Source organism: Gordionus sp. m RMFG-2023, chromosome 1 (assembly GCF_954871325.1).
Source record: "Gordionus sp. m RMFG-2023 chromosome 1, tfGorSpeb1-WG-v2, whole genome shotgun sequence".
Classification (NCBI taxonomy): Eukaryota; Metazoa; Nematomorpha; class Gordioida; order Chordodea; family Parachordodidae; genus Gordionus; species Gordionus sp. m RMFG-2023.
In genome coordinates, this window is record NC_088775.1 from 46289488 (window position 1) to 46303823 (window position 14336).

The window sequence follows — 14336 nt, forward strand, 5'->3', positions numbered from 1 at the left end:
TGGATTTGTATCATTGGAAATTGTGGCTTCATCTATGTATTTTCTTATTTCTAAGTTGTTATTATTATGAGGTTTCACCTGATAAATTTTGTCACAAAAGGATAATTTTTTGTTATTTTGTGCTTCATCTGTAAGTTCCGCTGAATTGTTATCATTTATTTTATAAATATTGTATTCATTAGTAAGATATCCAATAAGAGTTTCCATATTATAATGCTTTAATAAATGACTTGATAGTTTAAATCTTGGGTCAATAATTGTTGAAATAATAAAGAGGTGTTTATTAAAATTATAGTATTTATTAAGTTTTGTTAAGGCAGCTAAAGAAGCTGTCTTTAAAATAGTGGATTATTATTATAACTCTCCACATGCTCAAAAATACTGGAATATAAAGGAATAATTGTTGAAATTGATGGAGTAGCACATGAGGCCATCTCTGTAGCAAAATTAAATGGTTCCAGAAATTCTCGGTATATTTCTATATTATTCCAGGCTAAGGCACTAATATAATTTTCTTGATTGGTATTTTGTAAATGATTGGTATATGTTGTCAAATAGGGTTTGAGCAATATTGCTCTTTCAAGCATTTGGTATGTTGAATTCCAACGTGTTGATATATCCAAAATTGGGTGAGGAAATTTTAAGTGTGGATTTTTTTTAAGATAAATTTTTTCGAGTTTATTAATTTTGATATAGAAAGTCTAAAAATTTTTTAAAAATTTCTTATTTTTTTTAAAGTTGTATTTAAGGGTTCCAATGCAGTCATGACCGCCAAATGTATAATATGGCAAAAGCATTTGCACACATTATCAAAATTATCTTTATGTTTTAAAATTTTTAGAAATGCTAAATTATTACTTGCATTGTCTAATGTAATGCAAAAAAAATCAATTTCAAATTTTACTTTTAATACAGAATTAAAAATATTAATAGAATTATGTGCTGATTTAAAAGGAATAAAATCTAATAAATGATTATTTAATTTAAAATCATTATTAATATAATGAATTGTTATGCCCATAAAGGGTATTTTATTTGGAGAGGACCAAATGTCCATTGTTAAGGAAAATTTAGATGTAATGTTAGAAAGTATAGATTTTAAATTGATAAAAGAACTATGATAATGTTTCATAATTTCTATTTTTAGTGTTTTTATAGAATCTAATGTTAGTGAAGGGTTACATATGCTATTAAATTTTTAAAAGTGATATCCTCAACTATTGAAAAGGCTAAATTATTTTGAATGAAAAAGTTTATTATTAAATTATTTAAATTAGCTTTATTATTTATATTATTAAGTAAAACTGATTTTATTTCTTAATTTTTTTACTGCCGATATTTATTTGCTCACATTTCTTATATAATGTTGGGTGGATGGATTTAAGATGTGTCCATATTCCTGAGGTTCCAAAATTGGGAAGTGATATTTTTTTTTACATTTATTACAAATTGCCTATTTCTTTATTATCACAAGTAGTATAAAATTCCCAGATTTTTGCTGAATTTCGTCTTTTATTAGATATTGATAATTCTTCTTGTTCATTATCGCTATTATTATTAGTACCAACAGCATCTATATTTATTAACTCTATTTGGTCTTCATTTATTAACTCTATTTGGTCTTCATTTATTATAATATCCTAAATAAGTAGATAAAATTGAGAGATATCATGTAAAAAATTTACTTCCATAATAAAAATAAACTATAATTATAAATAACAGAAATATTGATAGTAGTATTTGGAAGAAATAACAGATGTAATCAGTTTTTATAATGAAAGTAAAAAAAATACCACGATATAATTATCCACGATAAACCCAAAAATATATTGATTTATATTGGTATTGGTATTGTAAACCAATATTATATTGGTATTGGTCCCACCCCTAATAGCAACTAGATATGATAGGTCCATATTGGGGCAATATTCAATTTATAAATAACGGAAAAATAAAATTAAGGACTCTATGCATGAAAGTGATTAAAGAACGACACACATCAGAATATCTTAAAAAAATTATTCTAGATGTTATAAAAGAATATGAAATAAAAATTGGGCAGATTTACACAATAACCACCGATAATGCAGCAAATATGATTAAGTTAATTAAGCTATTAATACTACAGATGAAGAAGATGATGAAGATGATGACCTTAACGATTATTTAATTAATGATTATTTAAATAATAATGATATTGATAATGATGATATAAATAATAATGATATAATTCATGATGAAAATAAAGAACCTTTTAATATTGAAAATATTAATCTTGCATCAAATGCCAGATCCATATTAATAGGTATTAGATGTGCTTCACATACATTTCATTTAGCAATTAATGATTGCATTAAAAATTCAAATGAAATTGTCATTATAAATAAAGCAAGAAACATCTGCAAAAAATAAGAAATCAGTCAACAATGGCTATTCTCTCATTAAAATTGTTGCACAAGATGGAACTCTATCTATTTAATGTTAGAGAGATTACTAGAGTTAAAAAGCTTTTGCCAAGAAAATCGCTCCAAAGCGATAGCGAAAAATGTTTATCAGAGAATGAATGGAAAATAATTAGTGACATATTAAAAGCTTTATATCCAGCTTATGTTTTGACAAAATATTTACAAAGTGAACAATTGACAATGGGCGATTTTTATGCTGCGTGGATCAAATGTCTCATGCAAACGAGTAAAGTAGACACTCCATTTGCCATTTTAGTTTCTACGATGAAAGCACGAGAAATAAATTTCAAAAATGAAGTTTTTTGCTCTGCTATTTATCTCGACCCTAGATATAATGTATTTTTAACTTTTGAAGAAAGAGAGATCGCCAGAAAACATCTCTGTAAAACTTGGAACTTGATACAAAATCTAAATCAGAATATTGAAATTCTAAATACTATGCCTACGTGTTCGTATTCGAAGGATAATTTAGATGATGATTTTGAAGATTTATTAAAGTCGCATGAAAGTCTTAATAAGAATAATTCTCAGGGCATAGAAAATTATAAGAAATGTATAGAAATAGAATATATAATTCGGTCATTTGATAATATAGAGAGATTAGAAAAATAATCTTTTGAATTATTGGGAAAATGTAAAGAATAGTATGCCAGAACTTTATAAGTTATCTATAACTGTGCTAGCAGTTCCAGCTACGCAGGTCTCCGTAGAAAAAGCATTTTCAAGCCTTAAGTTTATACTCTCTGCGCAGAGAACTAATTAAATCCTGAAATATTAGGAAATATTTTATTTATCCGTTCGAATTCTCTTTTTAAACCTAAATAGTATAGTATACATATTATTTTATTCATTATTGTATTTACGCATGTTTGTTTTTGTTATATTGTGGAAATAATTTAAATAAAATCACTCTAGGTGATAATGAAATGTAAAAGTTAAAATCGATTTAAATGTAAAAGTAAAAATCAATTTAAAGGTAAAAAGTTAAAAATGATTTGAAATGGATGTATAACGATAAAATGTAAATAGATTATATTTGAAAGACATAATTGTAGGATATTGATATATTATAATTTTTTGTATATATTGTTATGTTTTTTTGTTATATGACAGTTTGAAATTTATATGTTATAATAAAAAAAAAGATAAATTAAATATTTGTGTTTTAAATGTTTCAGCTTTAAATCGTATTAATTAATGTTTAAAAATGTGTCAACTTTAAATTATAAAATCACTAAAAGAGAGGGAAATGTTGTATTAGGAAAATTATCTAAATTTAAATTAACTTTGAAATTGTAACTTTTAAAATTGTATAAATTATCACTGTGGGATATTAAAGATAAAAGGTTATAAAATTTGAACATTCACTTTAAAGTATATTGTGATTATGACTTTAGGTTGTTAAAGTTTAATTTGTTTTTATAGATATATATAGTCGTGTTTTTTGTTAATTTTTTTGAGTTAGTTGTAATATTATGTAATAAAATAAATATTGAATAAAATACGTTACTCGTTTTCAAGTTGTAAATTTATCTGGTATGTCCGTAATGGTATTTATCTTTTCTCCGTTCGGATGAATCCCCTTATCATCGATGTCGTGTCCTAGAAATCGTATTTCTTTCTTGAAAAATATACTCTTCGTAAAATTGAGAATTCTCAGTTTAGTTACACCGTTAAAAAGCATGTATACTATTTTAAAAACTTTGGATAGTCCAACTATTATAGAAAATTGTATTTCTTGTCATTTTTCATCATTATACTATAAAGATATAGTATTATCTGGATCTAATTTGTTGCACATATATAATATCATTCATGATTCCAGCAATGATAATTATAATATTAATAAAATTGAATCCTATTCATTTCTTGAAAATATTTCATGCTTAAGATACATATACTTAAGTGATATTAAGTCTCATGTATTAATTATTGGATTTAAGGATGCAAGGTTTTCAATTATTCAATTTGATTCTTCTAGCTATAATCTGAAGACAATTTCTCTTCATAATTTTGAAACAAATGATTTTAAAGGTGGCTATTATACATGTGTAACTTTACCCAGACTGTCCTCTGATCCACTATCTCAATGTGCAACTATGTCCTTTTTTAATTATTATTTTGCTATACTGCCTTTATCCAATATATATGGAACATCAACCTTAGATGAAAATCATGAATATATTGAATTATTTGGTGACAATGTCAAATTTAAAGCTGAAACATTTAAAACACAAATATTTAATTTATCTATTTTTTTATTAGAATTTTTATATATTTTAAGACATTTATTTCGATAAATTTACAACTTGAAAACGAGTAACGTATTTTATTCAATATTTATTTTATTACATAATATTACAACTAACTCAAAAAAATTAACAAAAAACACGACTATATATATCTATAAAAACAAATTAAACTTTAACAACCTAAAGTCATAATCACAATATACTTTAAAGTTAATGTTCAAATTTTATAATCTTTTATCTTTAATTTCCCACAGTGATAATTTATACAATTTTAAAAGTTACAATTTCAAAGTTAATTTAAATTTAGATAATTTTCCTAATACAACATTTCCCTCTCTTTTAGTTTCCCCCTTCATTGTATCTATCGATCGTATCGTATGTTGAAGTTGTCATTAAGATTTTTATCCGTTTACGTCCATGTATCTTTCAGTGTTCATTACTCAGATTTAGCTAAAAAAATTTCATTTCATTTTATTTATATATATATTTGATAAATCTTTTTCGGTCTTAATATTTCCGATTTTGTTCCTTTTGATTTTGAACTTGACCTCGAACTTGACTTTGATTTCAATTTTATTTGACTTCTTCTTTCTCTAAAACTCGTTCGTCCGTTGTACGATTAGTTTGTCATTTTCGCTATTTTTTTATTGTTGCATAAGTAATTGTTGATTTCATCTTTTATCGTTGTCTTGCTTTTGTCACGTTTTATCGTTGGCTTGTTTTCATTACGTTGGTTTGTTATGATCGTTTCGTCTCTTTGTTGTTTGTTTGTTTGTTTAATCGTTTGCCCTCCATCGTTATTATTATCATTATTATTAGTCAATCAAGAATAATTAGGAATAATAAGAATCGATCCAATCGAATATAAGAATATAAGAATCATCATAAAATGTTGATAATAGAATCGCGTTTTAGTATTGTTTAAATTTTTTATATTATAGTATTAATTTACATGTTATATTAACAATTTCAATCCGCGGTATCAAAATAACTTTAATCATAGATATCAATATAATTTTCATTCTCTTTATTATTGGAAATTTGCTATACGCGTCCACAAATACCATGTAATCATTATCTCCGAACTGTGCAAAGTCAATATGTACTCGTTCAAAAATTTTAGTCGCGATTCTCCATGGATTTTGTATATTGTGTGGATTGTCTGCCCATTTGTTACATTCTTCACACTCTTTTACCTCTTGATCTACATCTGCATTTATACCAGGCCACCATAAATAATCTTTCGCCAATAATTTTATCTTGCCTGCGCCTAAATGTCCTTTGTGTAAATCTTTTAACATCTCATTTCTCATTTTCCTCGGTATTATGATTCGGTTTTCTTTAAAAAGGCAATTCTTTATCAAACTCAACTCCATTTCCATATTCTTGTATGTTTTGTTTTTTATATCTTCACCATGTTTGATGTTATTAGCGTATTCCGACGTTTACAATTCTTATAATAGTCTCAGTTTATAGTTACAATATGACAGAGCGATTCGATACATCATGATTATAAGATGTCCATCACGCTTTAATATCAGGCAACATCGCAATACTTCGATGCACAAATCCATTCCGTTTATACACTAGACATTCTTTTTTAATGCTCAATGCTATCAACGAGACTGAATCATTTGACCAACGCTACCAGATAAATTTATTAGCTTGTATTATTCAATTTTATATACGTATATAAATATATTTTTTTTCCGTGTGATATATGATATAAATAAGATGTGAAATAAACGATCATTATAAATAATATACATTATGAAACCGTTAGTAAATACAAAAAATAATATAGTTGACGTACCGGCGTTTACAGGGAACGTTGAGTTTTTTTTAAAAAGATTCGATTCCGTATTAAAAGATAGCCAATGGACGGAAGCGGAAAAAGCGAGTATTTTCACAAACAGATTACCAGAAGACGAGTACTTAAATCTAGAGGCAATCTGTACATCGTCCGAGTTCTCTAAATCGAGAAGTTTAAACTTCTACACCCTGAAAAATCTATGGACAGTTACAAGGTTGATTTTGCGGCGGCCGTGCAAAATCCAGGTGAAAAATTTCAAGCCTGGGTAACTCGAGTATGTGGTTTAAATACTAAATGTAAGTATAAAGACTTTGAGAGAGCAATAGAAAAAATAAGGCTTTCATCGATAAGTAAGAAAATCAGGCAGAGAATTTCTAAAATGGAAAATGTAAATATAGATATGATACTAAAGGCAGCAGCAGATATAGAAGAGAAAGAAGCGTGTGACAATATTTTAAATAAAATTGATAATATAAAAATTGAAGCAGGAACCACGGTGAAAGCGATAGATGAGGTCGAAGTCAAGAGGATAAGTTCGGATAATCAACTGGTGAAATACGATGGTAACAATAGATTGGCATGTACTTCAAATGATAATGGGTTTAGACGGCAGTGGACACCTAGATGCGATAATTGGCAGAGGTTTCAAGAAAACAATTATGATTCACGTTATCGTAACAATTTTAATCCGCGGTATTAAAATAACTTTAATCATAGATATCAATATAATGACAGAGCGCCAAGATCGAGATTCAATAATGATAATTATAACGATAGGCGTAATTATGACAGATATAATGATAGAAATAATAATGATTCAAGATACAGACCAAGATATAATCAGAATTACGATCAAAGTTATAATCGGAACTACAATCAGAATTGCAACCAAAACTACAATCAATCGTATAATAATAACAGATACCGAAATAATGACAATAATCAACGGCGATACTCAAATAAAGTAAATACGGTCAATATAGAAGAAATAAAGGAAATAAAGGATGTAAATTGTGATAAAATTGAAAAAGAAGAATATAGTCTTTTTAATGTGGATATAAATAATCTTGATGATGATAATAACAAAGCGTATGACGCATATAAAATCACGATGCACCTTAATGATGTGCCAATTGAATTACAGATAGACACGGGGTCAAGATTCACAATACTACCAATAAGTGTTGCAAGAAAAATTGGTATTAAAACATTAAAGAAATCGGAAACAAAACTTACGGGCTACGATGGGAGAATTATAAAGGTGTTGGGCACCGTTGACATCAAGGCAAAATATGGAAACAAGACAGAGACCTTGAACATACACGTAGTGCAGAGCAATAAAATACCGCTGTTAGGTAGGACATGGTTAAAAGCGTTTGGCAACATATTAGATCAATTTGTAAACCATGTCGAATAAAATTATGATGATGCAATACAAAAGATGAACGAATGTAAAACCAAAGTTGACAAAAAGCCTATAAATCGCAGTTATGTTAAACTTTATCTTAAACAGGACGCTATACCAAAAATAATACCGCCAAGACGAGTGCCATATAAACGACATGATTTGTTATCAAAGGAGTTGCAGAAGTGGATCGATGACAAGATAATCGAGCCAGTGGACGACGTACGCTGGGCGAGTCCGCTCACACCTGTTTATAAGAGCGATGGTACATTGAGGCTTTGCGTAGACTTCAAGAGCACAATCAATCCTGCACTGGTAGACTTCAAATACCCAATTCCAAGAATCAATGACCTTATATCAAAGCTGTCAAAAGGCAAGAAGTTTACAAAAATAGATTTTAAGAATGCTTTCCTTCAAATACCAATTCACAAAGAATCAAGAAATCTTCTCACCATATCCACGCATAGAGGCTACTTCAGATTCACCAGACTTCCTTTCGGTTTAAAGACATCATCAGCTATTTTTCAACAGACTATGGACAAGATTTTTGGTGATTTAAAAGACGTTATTTTCTACATTGATGACTTATTAAAAACTGGTGATGATGACGAAAAACACATGAAAAACATAAAATTGGTTTTTGACAGAATCTCAAAATATGGACTAATACCTAATTTTACGAAGAGTATATTTTTCAAGAAAGAAATACGATTTTAGGACACGACATCGATGATAAGGGGATTCATCCGAATGGAGAAAAGATAAAGGCCATTACGGACATGCCAGTACCAACAACTAAAGAAGAACTAGCAACGTTTTTGGGCATGGCTAGTTAATACCGAAAATTTTTATGTAATTTTGCGGATATAGCGGATCCATTATACAAGATAGTAAATAAAGAAAAATTTTAGTGGAATGACGTACATCAAAGATGTTATGATGATTTGAAGAATCTAATTAGTACACCACCATCGTTAAATTATTACAATCCAGATTTGCCGATAGGTATCGCGACGGATGCTTCGAAAAAAGGTTTAGGTGCTGTATTATTTCATATAGAAGGAAATGGCAAGGAGATGACTATAGCATACGCATCGAGAACTTTATTGAAAGCAGAAATTAACTATACAAATATCGAGAGAGAGGCTTTAGCAATAGTATATGCAGTGAAGAAGTTTCAGGAGTACCTCATAGGCTCCAAATTCGTCATTATAACCGATCACAAGCCACTCGTTTACATATTTACAAAAGGATTAAAAGATAACACCTCAATATCAATGAGATTGCAAAAGTGGAATTTGGCTATGGGAGCTTACGATTTCACGATAGTTCACAGAGCTGGTAATCGCAATACAATACCAGACTGTTTATCAAGATTACCACAAAGAAAAACTGAAGAGGGTATACAAAATATAGAAAATAATGAGATTACTAGTGATTTATGGGACATACCAATTAACTTTCAAAGAATAGTGAAAGAAACAAACGATGATGATGAATTAATGGAAGTAATAAATAACATCAAACATAGTGAAGATATAAAAAGCAAAACATACAAAAATATGGAAATGGAGTTGAGTTTGATAAAGAATTGCCTTTTTAAAGAAAACCGAATCATAATACCGAGGAAAATGAGAAATGAGATGTTAAAAGATTTACACAAAGGACATTTAGGCGCAGGCAAGATAAAATTATTGGCGAAAGATTATTTATGGTGGCCTGGTATAAATGCAGATGTAGATCAAGAGGTAAAAGAGTGTGAAGAATGTAACAAATGGGCAGACAATCCACACAATATACAAAATCCATGGAGAATCGCGACTAAAATTTTTGAACGAGTACATATTGACTTTGCACAGTTCGGAGATAATGATTACATGGTATTTGTGGACGCGTATAGCAAATTTCCAATAATAAAGAGAATGAAAAATATTACAACAGAATCTACTGTGAAAGAACTGATGAGAATAATAAGTCTATTTGGAATACCATATAACATCGTGACGGATAATGGCCCCAATTTCACTAGTCACCTATTTAAAAAAATTTGTGAGGATCATGGAATAAAACATATTTTGACTGCTCCACATCATCAACAATCCAATGGTCAATGCGAACTTATGATTAAATCAATGAAAATGAGCTTGTAGAGAAATGTGGAGAATAACACAAAAGTTAACGCCGACATAGCTTTAGAAAAATTTTTGTTTAATTATCGAAATACTCCAAATGCGACGACAAATATGTTACCAAGCAAATTAATGTTTTCTAGAAGTATAAGGACAAAATGGGATTTGGTTAAACCTATGGAGGAAAAAGATAACGTATTAAATCGCAAAATAACAGTAACGAGAAATATCAACGTAGGAGATAAAATTTGGTATAAAACGTTCAAGGAAAACATGTGGGATAAAGGAGTAGTGATACATAAAGATGGAAATTTATCATACAAAATAGATACTGGACATAATATAATAAGAAGACATTTGGATCAAATAAAAATAAGATCGACAAGTAATGATTATACGACGAGTGAACAAGTTTTTAGAGGGGGAAGAGGTCAGGAGCAAAATCAAAATCAAAATAAAGAACAAGATCAAGTGCAAGTGCAAGTTCAAAGCCAGATACGAGATCGAAATCAAAAACGTATTCAAGAGCCAAGTCGACAATACAATTTGAGACCGAAGAAATTCATTGATTATAAATAAACTATATAAAATAAAATATAATTTTTTTAGTTAAATTTGATGTTAGAACGAAAAGGTGCATGGACTTGGAATAAATAAAGAACTTAGTGATTACCTCAATATACGATACGAATGATGGGTACGATGAAGGGGGAAACTAAAAGAGAAGGAAATGTTATATTGTGGAAATAATTTAAATAAAATCACTCGAGGTGATAATGAAATATTTTATGTAAAAGTTAAAATCGATTTAAATTTTAAAGTAAAAATCAATTTAAAGGTAAAAAGTTAAAAATGATTTGAAATGGATGTATAACGATAAAATGTAAATAGATTATGTTTGAAAGACATAACTGTAGGATATTGATATATTATAATTTTTTGTATATATTGTTGTTTTTTTGTTATATGACAGTTTGAAATTTATATGTTATAATAAAAAAAAAGTTAAATATTTGTGTTTTAAATGTTTCAGCTTTAAATCGTATTAATTAATGTTTAAAAATGTGTCAACTTTAAATTATAAAATCTCATCCTTATCACGTATCCGAGAAATCGTAAAATTCTTATAGTTTTTATCTTATTTATTTATGAAATAAAAAAAACTAATTTGTCTAATTTATATTTTCTAAATTTATTAAAAATATCTATTAGATTATCATGGATAAATTAAATAAGAAATTATAAACTAAAAAGATTTTTCTCTAAAATTCATATATACATGGTTAATTATTAATTTTTTTTTTAATTTAATTTATAAAAACCAGAACAAACCGAAAAGAATCGTTATAAATTATATACCAGAACCGAACCGATATGATTTTTTTTTAAAAACCGAAATGGAACAAAACCTTTATAAAATTTTTAACTAAAAACCGGAACTAACCAACCATTATACTAAACGTTTCGAAACCCTGCAAAGAAGAAAATAGAAAAGAGTAAGTTTAGGAAAGATCCTTGGAAAGAAGACTGCCGTTGAATTGTATGTAATTAGCTTAAAAATAGCTATGGCCAAACTTTAGCTTAGGAAAAAACCTTCTCGAAGGCCTTCAGTATGGCTTTTGAAATAGAAGGTTTCATTACGATAGCCACTCATTTGGCTTAATTTTCTTAATGTGATAAATTTAAGGAATTCCTAACCAAAAACACATATTGTTGAAAAGTGGGATAAAAATTACGTTAGCGATGTATAAAGTATTTGCACTCTTTCTGCCAAATTAATTGCTGGGGCATTTATGTTAGATCGGGCCAAAAAATCAATGCATGTTTAATCCCCTCTGGAAGATCAAGGTATTAGGCCGCTTGAGCTAAGAGCTTTTGAGATTAAATAAATGTTTAATGTCGTGGGAGGCGGCCTTTGGAATATAGCTATACGAACTTCTTTATTAGTGAGAAACCCAAGATTTTTGAAATAGACGACAGCCATTTGTAGCCCGATTAATGAATAGCCTGGCTGGCACATTGATGGATGACTCAATAAAAGATAATCAACAAGGTGCAGGAGAATATCACCAGTTTTCTGAAGGGTAGATGTGGATCTGCTAATGGCAAGTTCAATTGCTAACCCAAGTGTGAATAACGCTTTTCAAAGAAGAAGAAGAGAAGAAGAAGAGAAGAGAAGAGAAGAGAAGAAGAAGAGAAGAGAAGAGAGAGAAGAGAAGAGAAGAGAAGAGAGAGAGAAGAGAAGAGAAGAGAAGAGAAGAGAAGAGAAGAGAGAGAAGAGAAGAGAAGAGAAGAGAAGAGAAGAAGAAGAGAAGAGAAGAGAAGAGAAGAGAAGAGAAGAATAAAAGTTTTTTTTTTAATTTTGGCATAGGCATAATTTGATCAAATTTCTCTCTTTAAAAAATACTTTGAAGATTTTTTTCAGACTCTGACAATTATAGAATATAGAAGCTATGAATGTGTTGCCAATATGTAATGCTTGATTAGTAGAGACCTTTGTTGTGAATGATAAATTTTTTAAATATTTTATACTTTTTTTCAAGATTGATTTTAGTGAAAATAAATTTTTACGTCAACAAGCCCTAAACACTGGGCATGTAGATTCAATTAGTTTGTTAAATCTCCTATAGTACTATTATTATTCCATTATTTTCATGGACAATGCTTTGATAGAGTATACCATTCGCATAAAAATAATTCATATAAAAATGACAATAGTGTAAAATATTTAGAAGTGGAACCTCGCAAATTTTAAATTATTTTGTTTTTTATATTATTTTAAGAATAAAACTAATTTTATTAATCATCCTTCCTCGTTTCGAATTTTTTTGCTTTTTCCAACTTTTTCAACAGTCCAATAAAAATTGGATCGGACTCGAACATATAAATATAGGACTCGAATCATTGAAATAAAAATGCTCGTGTCTGACAAAAGATTATAAATATTTTCTTAGATCGTTTCGAACCTGAAATATAGGCCTGGTACAGATATCTAAAATATATCTATATTATATAATGGAAATTAGAAGAAATTTTTTATGTGAAGAGTATAAAAATTGCCTCTGTTTAGAAATGGCCTAGAGCAGACACTGGCAAAAGCATAGTTTAAATAGACAGAAAAGGAAACCAAACATACGTTCTAGTGATAAATCAAACCTATTCATTATTTTTAAATTTTAGCCTAATTTACCAAAAAGAACATATAAATGGTTGATAAATATTATCCTTAAATTTTATTTCAATGTGATGCTGTTTTGCCTATAAAATTTATTTTAAAAAGCAAATAAATAAATTAAAATTTTTGTTTAATTAAATATCATTATTAATAACTTCTTTCCATTTATGGGTATTTCTAATTCTTTGGGAGTGTAAACAAAGATTGAGTTTTTTTAAAAATGTAATTCAGAATGTTTAAAATAGTTTGAAGATTGCAATTTCGTTTAACCAAAATATCTTAATTCTTTTTCTCTTTATTCTGATTCAAATAAAAATTTATTTTATTCAATGTGAATGTATATTATATTTATATTTTCATAATAATTGTTTTGTCGATAAAGATATTAATAAAATAATGATTGTATTTTACTATGTATACAGACATAAGTAAATCTTAATTTTAACATAAAAATATTTAATTACCTTTGATGTGGGCTAAATGGTTGCAAAATTTTACCAAATCAGGTTGTTTGTCTTTAAAAGAGTTAAGTCTGGGGCATTCGTCCTCCGCTCCTGACCATATAGGAGACGTTGCTAGATCTTCCTCTGCGGAATGGGCGGAACCGGAATAATGTTCGCTTCTTGTTATTCTGCCATCGTTGGTTACAATGGTGCCTGATGGTGGGAAAAAATAGCCAGTGTAACTTAAACAGTTAAGCGAAAATACATGAAAACCGAAAATGTTTCTTAAGTTTAGAGGAGGGTCGATAAGGTTTTTCGAGGCCTATTCGATCTTACTGATATCGACCCTCCAACATCAGCCGGTCCGATATAAACAATATCATTTTTTTATTTTCCTAATAAATATTTTTAACAATAATTATCATTATTCTTACTCATTTATTTAATAGTTAATAAATATTTTAAAATATACTATTCCTAATGTAAAATTGTAGGCTTATATTCTATTATAAATTTATGATGTCAAAATGTTTATCCAGGTGCATATCCAGCGGGGTAAAAATGAAGATCATTAAAATATTTTTAAAAGAACCTTGATCTAGATTTTTTGGCGTTAGAGATGCCTATTAAGAGTACTCTTAATGAAATGGGAAA

At 28.4% G+C, this 14336-nt stretch overlaps 1 protein-coding gene across 7 annotated transcripts in view; it reads right to left on the reverse strand.

Annotated features, from left to right (window-relative positions):
• The window catches only part of LOC135931988 (phosphatidate phosphatase LPIN1-like), a 133056-nt gene that overhangs the window by 86156 nt on the left and 32564 nt on the right, over positions 1–14336 (reverse strand). For all 7 annotated transcript variants that reach the window (XM_065469310.1, XM_065469308.1, XM_065469312.1 and 4 more), the window contains one exon: positions 13704–13895. In XM_065469310.1, coding sequence (XP_065325382.1) covers positions 13704–13895 — 192 coding nt within the window. The remainder of the gene's footprint in view (positions 1–13703; positions 13896–14336) is intronic.